The sequence below is a fragment of the Lactuca virosa genome, chromosome 9 (assembly GCF_052849685.1).
Source record: "Lactuca virosa cultivar CGN04683 chromosome 9, Lactuca_virosa_CGN04683_v6, whole genome shotgun sequence".
Lineage (NCBI taxonomy): Eukaryota > Viridiplantae > Streptophyta > Magnoliopsida > Asterales > Asteraceae > Lactuca > Lactuca virosa.
Window position 1 is genome coordinate 80,322 of NC_136434.1, and position 17,504 is coordinate 97,825.

At 38.6% G+C, this 17,504-nt stretch overlaps 1 protein-coding gene across 1 annotated transcript; it reads left to right on the plus strand.

Moving 5' to 3' along the window:
• Positions 1–11,840: 11,840 nt before the first annotated feature.
• Positions 11,841–13,421, plus strand: LOC145140837 (uncharacterized). The gene is made up of 3 exons (XM_079074215.1): positions 11,841–12,425; positions 12,767–12,934; positions 13,021–13,421. The coding sequence occupies exons 1-3, from the start codon at positions 11,940–11,942 to the stop codon at positions 13,204–13,206; spliced, it is 840 nt and encodes a 279-aa protein (XP_078930341.1). The 5' UTR covers positions 11,841–11,939; the 3' UTR covers positions 13,207–13,421.
• Positions 13,422–17,504: the final 4,083 nt, after the last annotated feature.

Genomic DNA, 17,504 nt, shown 5'->3' on the forward strand with positions numbered 1-17,504 from the left:
ACTTTTTAACAAGGATGGTCTTAGTCTCATTGCTAGCCAACTTGGAAAACCTTTGGAGGTTGACTCTTACACTACTTCCATGTGTGAGCGGGGTACGGGTAGAGCAATTTATGCCCGTATTCTCATTGAGATGTCGGCAAAAGATCCTTGGGCTAAAGATATAAAAATCAAAGCATTCATAGCTAAAGGTGCTACATCAACCACCCTTAAAGTGGAGTACTCTTGGTTCCCAAAGAGATGTGACCATTGCAAAAAAATTTGTCATGACCTTGCCACTTGCCCCACTCACACGACTAGCCCTCCCGTTCCAAAGACGGCCACTCCAACTCTAAATGAAGTTGACAAAGAAGGATTCCAAATGGTTAAAAGGAGATCTAGAGCTATTCCTATCTCTAAAAAGAAGGTTCAAGTTGACAACCGTAAAAGCAAAGGGCCCGTCATAAAGATCTCTCAAGTCTATAAACCAGTGATAAGCGAAGAGCCAAAGAAAAAGGTCACGACTAACATGTTTGATGCTCTTTCTCATCAAAGAGTGGATGATAATGTTGATGACTCTCGTATCCCTCCTGCTTCTCACTCCAGAGATACTCACCCAGTGCCTAACACACAACCGAGCTCCTCTCATGGTGATTGTTTCTCTTCTCCAATGGATCAGGTATGACGACTTTAGGTCTTTTTGTATTTAGCTCCTAGTTGTATTCTTTGTGTTAGCTTTGGGGCATGTCCCTTAGCTTGTCTTGTTTTTTTTTTCATGGGCGTTTGCCCTCTTTCTTTTGTATTTTCTGTTTTTTATTAATAAAACTTGCCAAGGTTAATCCCTTTTATCCAAAAACCCTAAACCCTAACCCTGAACCCTGAACCCTGAACCCTGAACCCTGAACCCTGAACCCTCAACCCTAAACCCTAAACCCTAAACTGGAGAAGGCCCAACTGGAACATCCATGCACTTTGGGCCATCATCTACGACATTAGGAGGAAAAGGCCCAACTCGAGAAGAAATGGACTTGTCCAACAAGACTTCAGCAAAGGATAAAGGCTCATTAATAGTATTTGGGCCGTTGGGCCCATAATGAAGAGAGGAAGGCTCAACATCGTGACAAGGGGAGGAGGGGCGAGAAGTAATAATATTTGGGCTGTTGGGCCCATAATCATTAACGGCAGTGGGCTTGGGGGGAATGGAGGGTGCAGCAACGAAAGGTGGGTCGTTGATAGGAGGGCAGCCTTTAACGATATCAACAAATGTGAGGGCTTGTTGGGCAAGGTTCATTAGCCGACATCTCAATGAGAATACGGGCCCACACAAGGATTTTTGGAGGAGTCTTTCAAGGGATTTGCTGGCACGCACAAAGAGGGAAGGTGGGAGGTGTGAAGAGGCGCATTAAAGGCTCTGTCTCCCACTAAGGAATCACAATTAATGTGCATAGGGTTTCCTACATAAGCAGCCGACTGATAGGCTTCCCCCATTCCTTTTTTCGTGTAGCTCATGTTAACAGTTCTTGAACAAGGGTAAGGTTGACTTTCTAAATTAGAGAAATCCCCCATACCCATGCTGGAAGAAACCGATGTAGAAGCCTTTCCAACAGGGGCAGAGGAATCTTTTCCAAAATAAGCTTCGTTCTTCGTCAGATGAGTTGACCGGCGATCGACAGGCAAAGGTTGACCGTCACCTACGCAAAGAGACGACGCATCCATGGGAGAGGAGTCCGATGCCGGAAACGCGAGCGGCTGGACAGTACCGCCAACAGGACAACGTGGAAGTCTAACCGGGTCTTCAAACTTTTCCGAAGCCAGTTTCTCTTGCTTGTAAAATTTCCCATATGTTCTCTTCACGAGAAAACCCAGCTTCGTAAAAAGCGATATCGAAGGAGGTGAAAAGAGAGACCTCGACTCCCAACTGGGTTTCATCCTCAGAAAACTCCTCCACCACTCCATCTCTTTTAGCAAACTCCATAACAGGTTTATCGAACGGGCCCTTGGTAGTTTCAATATTTGATTCAGCCATCGTGCATGGAGGGGAGGGACATCCAACGGACAGGAGGCGAGGGGTGTCTTGGCCAGCCGTTACCATGGTTGGAGAGGTCGAATAGGACAACACGTCCCCACCATCAGAATCCGATAGAGCCTCCAATATTTCATATTTTAAAACGAGAGCACCACTAGCGACTTCAGATGTATCGTAACCCAAATTTTTTCCTTCAACAACGATATCAGCAGCAGAAGAAGAAGTTTCGACCACCATAGGAGGTGGTGAGTCAGAGAAGAATAATGTTTTGTTGCTGTGGTTGCTAACACAAGTGGAAGATGAACTAACCTTTTTTCCCTGATCGTGATGAGCATCATGATCATGAACACTGTTTGCAAGGTTTCCAGGACTATCTTCAAAATGGAAAGAGCCAAGAATATCAACCTCTTTATCATGATATTCTGATTTTTTGAGGATCTACGAACCCTATGAATCTTTCCCATGATAATCATAACAAGATACCAACAAATAACCAACAGATTATAAGAAATTAAGCATAAAAACCCTACAGAAGAACAAGAACACTTAATCTCCAAAAGAATTTCTTAAAGAGAAAAATTCTAGAGAGAGAAAGTACTATGTGGGTTTTGGGTTTAGGGTTTAGGGTTTGGGTTTAGGGTTTAGGGTTTAGGGTTTAGGTTTTAGGGTTTAGGGTTTAGGGTTTAGGGTTTAGGGTTTAGGGTTTTTGGATAAAAGGGATTACCCTTGGCAAATATTATTAATAAAAAAAAGATTACAAAAGAAAGGAGGGCAAACGCCCAAGAAAAAATAAAAATAAGACCAAGCTAAGGGACAGGCCCCAAAGCAAGGCAAAACAAAGAAAAACAAAGATCTAGCTAGACAAGTCCTAAAACAACATCAACCCTGGTCCACTGGAATAGAGATATGGCCACCGTGAGAGGAGCTCGGATGGGTATCGGAAGATGGGAGAGTATCTCTTTGTTGGATGACATGAGGGAAGCAAGAATCGTCTTCAGTGTCGTCAATTATTTGATGCGAGAGAGCATCAAACATGTTGGAAGACACATTCTTTTTCTTCGGATCACGAGAGATTGAACTTCGACGTTAGGGTTTCAGCCTACTCCCCACGAAATTAATTTAATTCATGATCCTGACCCACCTACCCTTCAGCCCAATTCTGAGGTTCCCCTTGCTGCCGATCTCGACAATGATGCTGAAAATTTTGATGGGGTATTTTCCAAGCCTATTTCTCTCAATTTCATTAATAATATTAATATTTTGGAGGATGACCACATTTTAATTCCCTTGGAAATTATGGAAAAGGGTAGCACTCCTTTTGAAAGAACGTTATATGGTTATTTTGTAGGGAAAAGGCTTGCTTTTCCGCTTGTCAAAGATCGGCTCCATGATCTTTGGAAGGAACATGGTTTATGCGACATTTTTATTAATAATGATGACATGTTCTTTTTTAAATTTGATAACGACAAGGGTATGAATTACGTCCTTCAAAAGGGAATTTGGAAGATCAATGGAATCCCGCTCTTCCTTAGAAAATGGGACCCGGATGTTTTCATTGAAAAACCAACTCATGATCGGGTCCCCGTTTGGGTTAATATTTTTGGCATCCCCTTCCAACTCTTTAACAAAGATGGCTTAAGTCTTATTGCTAGTAAACTTGGAAAGCCTTTGGAGGTTGACTCTTACACCTCCACCATGTGTGAGCGGGCTACGGGTAGAGCGGTTTATGCCCGTATTCTCATTGAGATGTCGGCTAATGAACCTTGGGCAAATGATATAAAAATCAAAGCAATCACGGCTAAAGGTGCTACATCTACCACACTAAAAGTGGAGTACTCTTGGAACCCAAAGAGATGCGACCATTGCAAAATTTTTGGTCACGATCTTGCCAATTGCCCCACTCACTTGACTTGTCCTCCCGTCCAAAAGACGGCTACGCCCACCCCGATTGCAGTGGACAAAGAAGGGTTTCAAATGGTTAAAAGGAGAACTAGGGCTATCCCTATCTCTAAAAAGAAGGTTCAAGTTGACAATCGTAAAAGCAAAGGGCCCGCTTTAAAGATCGCCCAAGTCTACAAGCCAATCTCTCGTGATCCGAAGAAAAAGAATGTGTCTTCCAACATGTTTAATGCTCTCTCGATTCAAAGAATTGACGACACTGAAGACGATTCTTGCTTCCCTCATGTCATCCAACAAAGAGATACTCTCCCATCTTCCGATACCCATCCGAGCTCCTCTCACGGTGGCCATATCTCTATTCCAGTTGACCAGGGTTGATGTTGTTTTAGGTCTTGTCTAGCTAGATCTTTGTTTTTCTTTGTTTTGCCTTGCTTTGGGGCATGTCCCTTAGCTTGGTCTTATTTTTATTTTTTCTTGGGCGTTTGCCCTCCTTTCTTTTGTAATCTTTTTTTTATTAATAATATTTGCCAAGGGTAATCCCTTTTATCCAAAAACCCTAAACCCTAAACCCTAAACCCTAAACCCTTAACCCTAAACCCTAAACCCAAACCCTAAACCCTAAACCCAAAACCCACGGAGTACTTTCTCTCTCTAGAATTTTTCTCTTTAAGAAATTCTTTTGGAGATTAAGTGTTCTTGTTCTTCTGTAGGGTTTTTATGCTTAATTTCTTATAATCTGTTGGTTATTTGTTGGTATCTTGTTGTGATTATCATGGGAAAGATTCATAGGGTTCGTAGATCCTCAAAAAAATCAGAATATCATGATAGAGAGGTTGATATTCTTGGCTCTTTCCATTTTGAAGATAGTCCTGGAAACCTTGCAAACAGTGTTCATGATCATGATGCTCATCACGATCAGGGAAAAAAGGTTAGTTCATCTTCCACTTGTGTTAGCAACCACAGCAACAAAACATTATTCTTCTCTGACTCACCACCTCCTATGGTGGTCGAAACTTCTTCTTCTGCTGCTGATATCGTTGTTGAAGGAAAAAATTTGGGTTACGATACATCTGAAGTCGCTAGTGGTGCTCTCGGTTTAAAATATGAAATATTGGAGGCTCTATCGGATTCTGATGGTGGGGACGTGTTTTCCTATTCGACCTCTCCAGCCATGGTAACGGCTGGCCAAGACACCCCTCGCCTCCTGTCCGTTGGATGTCCCTCCCCTCCATGCACGATGGTTGAATCAAATATTGAAACTACCAAGGGCCCGTTCGATAAACCTGTTATGGAGTTTGCTAAAAGAGATGGAGTGGTGGAGGAGTTTTCTGAGGATGAAACCCAGTTGGGAGTCGAGGTCTCTCTTTTCACCTCCTTCGATCTCGCTTTTTACGAAGCTGGGTTTTCTCGTGAAGAGAACATATGGGAATTTTAGAAGCAAGAGAAACTGGCTTCGGAAAAGTTTGAAGACCCGGTTAGACTTCCACGTTGTCCTGTTGGCGGTACTGTCCAGCCGCTCGCGTTTCCGGCATCGGACTCCTCTCCCACGGATGCGCCGTCTCTTTGCGTAGGTGACGGTCAACCTTTGCATGTCGATCGCCGGTCAACTCATCTGACGGAGAACGAAGCTTATTTTGGAAAAAATTCCTCTGCCCCTGTTGGAAAGGCTTCTACATCGGTTTCTTCCAGCATGGGTATGGGGGATTTCTCTAATTTAGAAAGTCAACCTTACCCTTGTTCAAGAACTGTTAACATGAGCTACACGAAAAAGGAATGGGGGAAGCCTATCAGTCGGCTGCTTATGCAGGAAACCTTATGCACATTAATTGCGATTCCTTAGTGGGAGACAGAGCCTTTAATGCGCCTCTTCACACCTCCCACCTTCCCTCTTTGCGCGTGCCAGCCAATCCCTTGAAAGACTCCTCCAAAAATCCTTGTGTGGGCCACGATTTTGAAACCCCTCCCCGACTTTCTATCCCAGCGAATGATTCTAGTCCTCTACCTTCATTATTTGGGCCCAACAGCCCAAACATTGCCCAACAAGCCCTCACATTTGTTGATATCGTTAAAGGCTGCCCTCCTATCAACGACCCACCTTTCGTTGCTGCACCCTCCATTCCCCCCAAGCCCACTGCCGTTAATGATTATGGGCCCAACAGCCCAAATATTATTACTTCTCGCCCCTCCTCCCCTTGTCACGATGTTGAGCCTTCCTCTCTTCATTATGGGCCCAACGGCCCAAATATTATTAATCAGCCTTTATCCTTTGCTGAAGTCTTGTTGGACAAGTCCATTTCTTCTCCAGTTGGTCTTTTCCTCCTAATGTCGTAGATGATGGCCCAAAGTGCATGGATGTTCCATTCAATTTGTTGCAAGACGAGGTACCTTCTGTTATACCCATCAAACTTGATTTTGTTGACATTGTTAATTCCTTGGAAGATGACATTTTAATTATCCCTCTGGATATCATGGCCAACGGAAGCATTCCTTATGAACATACTTTATATGGTTATTTTGTTGGTAAAAGGCTTGCTTTCCCGCTTGTTAAAGAGAGACTCCAAAACTTATGGAGGAACATGAAATTTCCGACATCTTTATTAATGATGATGACATGTTCTTTTTTAAGTTTAACAATGACAATGGTATGAATTATGTCCTCCAAAAAGGAATTTGGAAGATTAATGGTATCCCGCTCTTCTTAAGGAAATGGGACCCGGATGTTTTCATTGAAAAATCAACACACGATCGGGTTCCCGTTTGGGTTAATATTTTTGGCATCCCTCTCCAACTTTTTAATAAGGATGGCTTGAGTATCATTGCTAGCAAACTTGGCAAGCCTTTGGAGGTGGATTCTTATACTTCCACAATGTGTGAGAGGGACACCGGTAGAGCGGTTTATGCTCGTATTCTCGTTGAGATGTCGGCTAAAGCTCTTTGGGCAAATGAAATAAAAAATAAAAGCGTTCATGGCTAAAGGAGCCATATCCACAACCCTTAGAGTTGAGTACTCTTGGAACCCTATGAGATGCGACCATTGCAAAAATTTTGGTCATGATATTGCCACTTGCCCCAGTCGCACGACTAGCACTCCCGTCCAAAAGACGGCTACGCCCATTCCGAAAGAAGTTGACAAAGAAGGCTTTAAAACGGTTAAAAGGAGAAATAGAGCAATTTCTATCCCAAAAAACAAGATTCAAGTTGACAACCGTAAAGGTAAAGGGCCTACTATAAAGATCTTTCAAGTCTATAAACCAGTGACCCGTGTAGAGCCAAGGAAAAAATTTACGACCAACATGTTTGACGCTCTCTCTCATCAAAGAGTGGACGATACAAATGACGACTCCCGTATCCCTCCTATTACCCACTCCATAGATACTCATCCTCCTTCTGATGCACAGCCGAGCTTTTCTCAAGGTGGTCGTTTCTCTTCTCTAGTTGATCAGGGATGACGATTTTAGATTTTTTTATATAGTTAGTTTCTAGTTGTTTGTTTGTTTTGTCTTTGATTTGGGGCATGTCCCTTAGCTTGTCTTGTCTTTTTTACTTGGGCGTTTGCCCTTTTCTTTTGTAATTCTTCCTATTCTTAATAAATTTTTCCAAGGGGTTTCCCTTTTTCCCAAAAAAAAACCCTAAACCCTAAACCCCAAAAACCCTAAACCCAAAACCCATGGAGTACTTTCTATCTCTAGAAGCTGGGTTTTCTCGTGAAGAGAACAGATGGGAATTTTACAAGCAAGAGAAACTGGCTTCGAAAAAGTTTGAAGACTCAGTTAGACTTCCACGTTGTCCTGTTGGCGGTACTGTCCAGCCGCTCGTGTTTTCGGCATCCGACTCCTCTCCCACGGATGTGTCGTCTCTTTGCGTAGGTGACGGTCAACCTTTGTCTGTCGATCGCCGGTCAACTCATCTGACGGAGAACGAAGCTTATTTTGGAAAAGATTCCTCTGCCCCTGTTGGAAAGGCTTCTACATCGGTTTCTTCCAGCATGAGTATGGGGGATTTCTCTAATTTAGAAAGTCAACCTTACCCTTGTTCAAGAACTGTTAACATGAGCTACATGAAAAAAGGAATGGGGGAAGCCTATCAGTCGGCTGCTTATGCAGGAAACCCTATGAACCTTAATTGTGATTCCTTAGTGGGAGACAGAGCCTTTAATGCGCCTCTTCACACCTCCCACCTTCCCTCTTTGCGCGTGCCAGCCAATCCCTTGAAAGACTCCTCCAAAAATCCTTGTGTGGGCCACGATTTTGAAACCCCTCCCCCACTTTCTATCCCAGCGAATGATTCTAGTCCTCTACCTTCATTATTTGGGCCCAACAGCCCAAACATTGCCCAACAAGCCCTCACATTTGTTGATATCGTTAAAGGCTGCCCTCCTATCAACGACCCACCTTTCGTTGCTGCACCCTCCATTCCCCCCAAGCCCACTGCCGTTAATGATTATGGGCCCAACAGCCCAAATATTATTACTTCTCGCCCCTCCTCCCCTTGTCACGATGTTGAGCCTTCCTCTCTTCATTATGGGCCCAACGGCCCAAATATTATTAATGAGCCTTTATCCTTTGCTGAAGTCTTGTTGGACAAGTCCATTTCTTCTCGAGTTGGGCCTTTTCCTCCTAATGTCGTAGATGATGGCCCAAAGTGCATGGATGTTCCATTCAATTTGTCGCAAGACGAGGTACCTTCTGTTATACCCATCAAACTTGATTTTGTTGACATTGTTAATTCCTTGGAAGATGACATTGTAATTATCCCTCTGGATATCATGGCCAACGGAAGCATTCCTTATGAACATACTTTATATGGTTATTTTGTTGGTAAAAGGCTTGCTTTCCCGCTTGTTAAAGAGAGACTCCAAAACTTATGGAGGAACATGAAATTTCCGACATCTTTATTAATGATGATGACATGTTCTTTTTTAAGTTTAACAATGACAATGGTATGAATTATGTCCTCCAAAACGGAATTTGGAAGATTAATGGTATCCCGCTCTTCTTAAGGAAATGGGACCCGGATGTTTTCATTGAAAAACCAACACACGATCGGGTTCCCGTTTGGGTTAATATTTTTGGCATCCCTCTCCAACTTTTTAATAAGGATGGCTTGAGTATCATTGATAGCAAACTTGGCAAGCCTTTGGAGGCAGATTCTTATACTTCCACAATGTGTGAGAGGGCCACGGGTAGAGCGGTTTATGCTCGTATTCTCGTTGAGATGTCGGCTAAAGCTCCTTGGGCAAATGAAATAAAAAATAAAAGCGTTCACGGCTAAAGGTGCCACATCCACAACCCTTAGAGTTGAGTACTCTTGGAACCCTATGAGATGCGACCATTGCAAAAATTTTGGTCATGATCTTGCCACTTGCCCCAGTCGCACGACTAGCACTCTCGTCCAAAAGACGGCTACGCCCATTTCGAAAGAAGTTGACAAATAAGGCTTTGAAACGGTTAAAAGAAGAACTAGAGCAATTCCTATCCCAAAAAAGAAGATTCAAGTTGACAACCGTAAAGGTAAAGGGCCTACTATAAAGATCCCTCAAGTCTATAAACCAGTGACCCGTGTAGAGCCAAGGAAAAAATTTACGACCAACATGTTTGACGCTCTCTCTCATCAAAGAGTGGACGATACAAATGACGACTTTCGTATCCCTCCTGTTACCCACTCCAAAGATACTCATCCTCGTTCTGATGCACAGCCGAGCTCTTCTCAAGGTGGTCGTTTCTCTTCTCCAGTTGATCAGGGTTGATGATTTTAGATTTTTTATATAGTTAGTTTCTAGTTGTTTGTTTGTTTTGTCTTTGCTTTGGGGCATGTCCCTTAGCTTGGCTTGTCTTTTTTTTCTTGAGCATTTGACCTTTTCTTTTGTAATTCTTCCTATTCTTAATAAATTTTCCCAAGGGGTTTCCCTTTTTCCCAAAAAAAACACTAAACCCTAAACCCTAAACCCTAGACCCTAGACCCTAAACCCTAAAACCTAAACCCTAGACCCTAGACCCTAGACCCTAAACCCTAAACCCTAGACCCTAAACCCTAAACCCTTGACCATAACCCCTAAACCCTAGACCCTGAACCCTAAACCCTAATCCAAAAAAAACCCTAAACCCTAAGCCCTAAACCCTAAGCCTTAAACCCTAAACCCTAAACCCTAAACCTAAACCCTAAACCCTAAACCTTAAACCCTAAACCCTAAAAAACCCTAAGCCCTAATCCGTAAACCCTAAACCGTAAACCCTAAACCCTAAACGCTAAACAAGGATCGTACAACTGCACACACACTTCTGGTACGTGATTACTTTACCGATGATTGTGTATGTAACCATAGTCAACTAAAATGTCATTTTCGTTTCAATAGATGTTTATTCATGCATATAGCTAATGATTTGGAAGCTAATTATGAATATTTTCAATTGAGATGGGATGCTAGAGGTAGATGGGGTTTTAGTGAAGTATACAACGACAATTCGACTTATGGCATATGACATCACCGCGAATGCATAAGATGAATATCTGAAGATGTATGAGAGAACAACCCGAGAATGTGTATATTTCTTTTTTGATTATTTTTTAGACCTTTACAGTGTAATATATTCGTGGAAACCTACAAGAAGTGATGTTGAACAGTTGAACGTTGCACATCAAGCTAAACACGATTTCCTGGGAATGCTTGGTAGCATTAATGGTACACATTTGGCGAGGTCAAGTCATACAAGGTGATCATGAAATGTCGACTATAAACGATTTATGGTTTTGGTATGCATTCTTTGGCATGGCGAGGTCAAACAATGATATGAATGTGTTAGGTGTGTCACTGATATTCAATGACATTCTGCAGGGTAAAGAACCTAATTTATTGTATGTTGTGCATGGAAATAAATACAAGTTTGGGTATTACTTTGGAGATGAGATATATTCGAAGTATGCTACATTTGTCAAATCATACACATATCCACAAGATGGAAAAGAAAATTTTTTCAAGCTAGCACAAGAATCGACAAGGAAGGATGTTGAACAGGTACCTTGGAGATGGGGTATATTCGGAGTATGCTACATTTATCAGATCATACACATATAAACGGGTACCTTGGAGATAGGATATATTCGAAGTATGCTACATTTATCAAATTTTACACATATCCACAAGATGAAAAAGTAAAATTGTTCAAGTTAGCAAAAGAATCGAAGGATGTTGAACATGCTTTTGGTGTGCACTAAGAAAATGTCACATAATAAAACACCCGATACGATCAAATGATAGGGCGAAAATAAATAAGGCAATGACTGTTTGTGTCATTTTACATAATATGAAAATAGAAGATAATGATTAGACTATTTGTATGTATAATACGAACAATTTACTTCCTCCACTTGTACAAATACAAGTTGGCATCCTAGAATACTACGTGAGAGTTTTGAAATTACAAAATACAGAAATGCACAACAATCTCCGTCAAAATTTGATAGTGCACATATACATATACAAGAGCCAAAAGAACCATGACGATGAGCACGACTACGACAAAATCGACAACAACGTATGGTAGTTTTTCCTTTATAATGTTAAACTTTAACTAAAGGGTTTCTAGTCCAACGGTATCTGGTGGTGTCTTTCCTCTTTGAGGTTGAGGGTTCAAGTCTCGTTGTGGACATAAGTGGAATTAAAGAGTAGATTAAATTTACCGTTTAAAAAAAATGTTAAACTTTAAATTTTTATTGTCATCTTTAATTTTTCTTTTGATTTTTTTTATTTTTAATTAGACTATTTATTTTTTAAAAAGATTCAAATTTATTTTAATTATGTAATTAATTTATTTTTGTTTTGTATAGTTTTAATAATGTAATATTATATTATAATAATAATAATAATAATAATAATAATAATAATAATAATAATAATAATGTGGGGTTGAAGTAAATATTCTGTGAGGAACGATGTAGTGGACTGGACTCCTTCCGTTAGTTTATGAGGTTGATCTACATCCAGTCATCCATATGATAATGGAGATGAGAAAATCGATCCATATGGTTACTATCTGGGGGAATGCAGATACGCGGGTTGCCCATTACTTTGGACTGCTGCCATCCAGTGAACGTGGTGGAGGCTGCCGTTACCATTTCCGATGTTGTCTATAGCCCCATTTATGCTGCTGCTTTTTCATCCACCAAAATCAAATACCCTCCAATTTACAGTTACAAACCAATACCCCTTGGAGCGACTTCACGAATTTCAGTACCTTTCGCTGCATCCTGTTCCAAGGGAGATTCCGGCGAGTCATTGAACGATTGCAGCGATACTGACTTGCAACAAGTGTCCGAACCACCTCCCACTGGAGCTGATGATATTGAGGTTGAGATAGAAAAATTAAGCAAAAACCGAAGGAGAATCCGGTCCAAGGTCGCCGTCGAGGCCAGTCTCGAAACCATTTGGGGCATCCTGACCGATTATGATAGGCTGGCCGACTTCATCCCTGGTCTCGCTGTAAGCCAGGTGCTTGATAAAAAAATTAATTTTGCCCGTCTTCTTCAGGTAACTCCAATTTTGGCTTGATCCTGGTATATATTCTTACTCTAATCAAGGCCTTTACGTTGGATTTGATCAAACCATATGTAAACACTAAACCCCAAAATAGGATCATTAGTAGAAAATCTGTTAACAAGGAATATCTTATTACTAAATTAGTCAGCAGGACACACGATGTTGTTGATACTAATAGTCCTAGCCTAGGTAACACATTATGTTTTTTCTTGAGTTGAAGGACTGGTGAGTAACTTTTTAGAATGGTTTTATTTATTATGGCAAATGACAGGATATAGCAACCTACTTTACTCTTTTTACCAATATAAGCAACATACTTTATATCTTCATAGATTGGGGAGCAAAAACTGGCATTTGGTTTGGTTTTCAATGCTAAAGGCATTGTTGATTGTTATGAAAAAGATTTTGAAAGGCTTCCATGTGGTCAAAGGCGTGATATAGAGTTTAAAATGATTGAGGGTGATTTTTCACTCTTTGAAGGGAAGTGGTCTATTGAGCAGGTCAGGCCTTTCCATATATGTTTTTAGTTCCTTTCCTTATGATGGTTTTGATTTTGAAATGAAATGTGTATTTATTAATGGTGCAGTTGACTGATGAAAAGAGGTTTGACCAACAGTATCATACAACTCTTTCATATGCAGTTGATGTGGAGCCCAAAATGTGGTTGCCTGTTCAACTTGTTGAAGGCCGGCTTTGTAGAGAGATAAAAATGAACCTTTTCTCCATCAGAGAAGTAGCACAAAAAGCATCTGATAATATTTCTTCTTTTTAGTGTCTGAAAAATTCTTTTGTCTTGGCTTGTTTTAGCTTTCAATGTAGTTTTGTAAACTTGTTCTATTGTTAGTGAAAGAAATTTTGTTTATGGTGCTTAAATAAAGCAACCGAGTACAAAATTCTACTAATGCCTGCTTTGTAATGATAAATAGATGATTTTAGGCATGTGACTTGACAAATCATCAATTTTATAAGTTGTTACATACTTCACAACCTGTATTCATATTCAAGTATTTAGTGATCAATTCCCTCAAAATGGCTTATCTACATTTGACTTGGGTAGCAATGATGTATTTGTTGCCAGAACTTTTTATTGCTTGTAATGGTAGTTAGTTAGCTATGATGATCTGATCTGCATGTATTACATTGTAATAGGGGAGGTGCTTATGTTACTAGCCTAAATAAAGAACATAGGTTTGAGGTTTGTGCGGGTGAAATGAGTTTTTTGTTAATTATTTTTCCTATATGCCAATTTTAAAGCAACATGATTTACATGTATAGACTCAAAACAAAAGCTTAAAAAACCATTGACAGTTGCCATCTATAAGCATAGCCAAATCGACGAAATATAGAAAAAAAAAAGTACAAGCTATTATGGGCCTCTTATAGAAAAAATCTCTAAACTAAAATCGTGATTGGTAAAAGAGATACATTAGATTTTACCCTTTTAATTTTATCGAACTCCAGCTGAGTCCAGTTGTAAATCTTATGCTGGTTAAATTCTATTATGGGGATGAAATGGTTACTAATCTATCTATATCATATCATATCATATCATACTATACTATAAAAGAAACATTTATCCTTTCACCATATCAATTTGAAACTCCCAACTCTTCATATTTCCATATAATTTACTTAATTTATTAACTTAAATATGTTGTTACTTATAAACATTATCATAAATGAAAGACATCTTCAATTATCAATATGATATACTAATTTTGTTGACTTCAATATAGTGTTGAATACATAACCTAAATTAATATATTAAATAAACTTAAAAATATAGTGTAAAAATTAAAACCTAAATTAAAATATCAAATAAAGTTTTAAAATTCAACATATATTTTTCTTAAAATAGTTAAAAGGAAAATATTAGATACGATAAATATAAAAATCTTAAATCCAAACGTCGAATTAACTAAAAGCTGTCCAAAAACTATTTTTTATAATAACTAAAACTCAATGAAGTTGTTTTAAAATTAATTTATATAATAATTAAAAATAACATCATATCATATCATATCATATCATATCATATCATATCATCATATCATATCATACTATATTATAAAGGAAACATTTTTTCTTTCACCACATTCATTTGAAACTCTCATGAATTTTTTCTTTCACCACATTCATTTGAAACTTTCATGACTTTTCAATTTCTTTCTAATAATGATTATAAGTTGGTTAATAAGATTAAATAAATATCAAACCTAAAGTGTAATCATATATAAACTAAATTTCAATATTAAAAGAATAATTTTAATTCTACTTATAAAGTTATGTTTTTTAACTTTTTACATATTATACTTAATTTATTAGTTTTAATATATTGTTGAATGTAAACCATTATCATTTTAAAGCTACAACTTTTGAACAATTTGTATAAAATATTTAAATTATAAACTTAAATATAACATTACAGGTCCAACTTAAATATAAATTTTAGTTTAACTTAAACAACCTAAATAATATTTTGAAAATAGTTAAAAGTGATAAATTGTAGTGTCTTTCTAATAATGATTATAATTTGGTTAATAAAGTTAAATAAATATGAAAGCTAAAGTGTAATCATAAATAAACTAAGTTTCAATATTAAAATAATATCTTTACTTCTACTTATAAAGTTATGTCTTTAACTTTTAACATATTATACTAAATTTATTAGATTTAATATGTTGTTGTATGTAAACCATTATCAATTTAAAGCTAAATGCAAAAACTAAATTATAATATCAATTTAACTAAAATATTTTCTAAAGATATTTGTATAATCGTTAAAAGTTTTCAAACAAATAGCTTAAAATAACTTACAATAACAATAGTTATAAATAACTCTATATAAATGATTATATTGTTACATTTAAAATCAAAAAACAATGTCTGATGTTTTAAATAATTATAATGATATAAATTAAAACGTTAATAAAATAAATTTTAAAAAATTAATTAACAACTAGAAAGTCCCCCCCCCCCCCCCCCCGCGTTGCGGGGGCGGAAGGTGTTGCTTTTGCGTGAAAGTAAAGTACATTGCCTAAGTTGTTAGCGACAATAAAGTACGTTGCCATTGTAGGAGATTTGTCCATTTACAAACGTGTAAATACAATCCAATAATTTGATAGAATTTTTACAGGACAATGTGTTAATAAGAAAAGATATCAAAGTGTTGTAGTGTGCTATAAAAAAAAGAATTAAAAAAAAATGTACATTGCTAAATTGAAAGAGATTATAGAGGCTGGAAAAGACTAAACACTAAAAACCAACCTGCTCATGCCTATAAAAAAAAGGTAATGTATAATAAAAATCATTTAAATTAATATATAATCATTATAAATCCATATTTCATAAATAAAACATCGTTAAATATTTAATAGAAATCATATTTACAAGCATGTGAAGGTAGGGTCCCTTCTCATTTTCAACACAATGACCATATTTTTTATTATGGCAGATCCTTTATAACGAACATTTAAATACCCACAACTATTAATACATAAAACAAAAAATTATTGCAACAAAATTGCACTTGATTTGACAAAAAAAAAATGTTTTTTACTTCAAATCAATGAATATATTAACACAATTTCAGTCAAAACTCATGGTAAATACATAAGCTACAACTTTATGTAAAATCATATAATAAAAAGAACACATACACTTCCATACTCTATAAATCTGAGGGTGATTGAGGTTGCGGTGGCTAAATGGCCCAGAAACTCGGATTAGATGTCATACATTCATCTTTCAATATCCTTTCCCGGGACAATATCAACCAAAGTGGATTTGCCAAACTGTGAAGTAATCTGTCCCAACAAAGTAAATTAAGTACAAAGACCAGATTACACATAAATGTACATATTAGATGACACACATATTGTAGCACCTGGTTCTTGGTATGTATTCCTTTTATTAATTCTTTAAATATTTTGCATTTTGGCCTTGGACTCAGCGAGTTGAAGGACCAACTCGCCGAGTAGAAGCGAGAAGGGACGCGGGACTTAAGTGATGAACTCGGCGAGTAGGTGCTGTTCGGACCAAAAACCCTAATCCGAGGGTTTGCACCCTATTTAAGCAATGATATGACGGCCATATTGTCCCTTATGCTCCCAAAACACTTCTCATTGAAACCCTAGCCGTTTGTGCATTGTTGAGGCCATTTTTGGTGTTCTTGTGTGGTTGTAAAGCTTGGAAGGAAGAAAGGAGCTTGGAACCTGAGTTGGGGACAGTAGATCCAGAGATTTTACTTCATTTTCAGCAGCTTCAAGGTATAATGCCCTGTCTTGACTCATCTATGTGTTATTCATCTTTAACTTGGGATTTCTTTGGATTGCTAAGTCATGTTTTGGTATTGGAAGTGTGGAATGGGTTTTGACTTCAGATCTGGGCCTTAAGAGGGGTTTCATGGCATAAAGGTGCCAACTTTAGGGCCATGAAAGCCCCATGCTCATTGTAGGACACTTTATGTGGATTTTTGAGCTAAAAACCCCATGCATGTGCATCAAGTTTGGAACTTTACGTATAAAGTGGACATTAGGAGGCCAGATCTATGGTTTTGGTGTGCTAGATCCCATTTAAATCAACTGTATGGAATTGGTCAAGACTGGACTCGGTGAGTCCGTTCTTGGACTCGGCGAGTCCAAGGCAATCTTCTTAGAACTCGACGAGTTGTTCATCAACTATGCGAGTCGAGGACAGATCTTGTTCATCAGATGAAGGTGGACTCGACGAGTTGTTCATCAACTCGGCGAGTCGGATGAGTTTTCATGTGACGTTCATATGAGAGAAGAACTCGTCGAGTTGACGGCCCAACTCGACGAGTAGAGTCGTGGATAAGGACAAATGGAAGGTTAGGGACTCGGTGAGTTGGCTAGCCAACTCGGCGAGTCAGGTCAACTGGAAGTTGACTTTGACTTTGACTTGACTTGATCAGGGGTAAAATGGTCATTTTACCCAAAGAGTAGATATCAGACTCTGATTGTGTGTTTTGTGGGATTTATAGCCGGAGGATTTCCGGAGCAGCAGCAGCAGATAGAGAGTTCCCGCACATATCAGCAGCTACTACGAGGT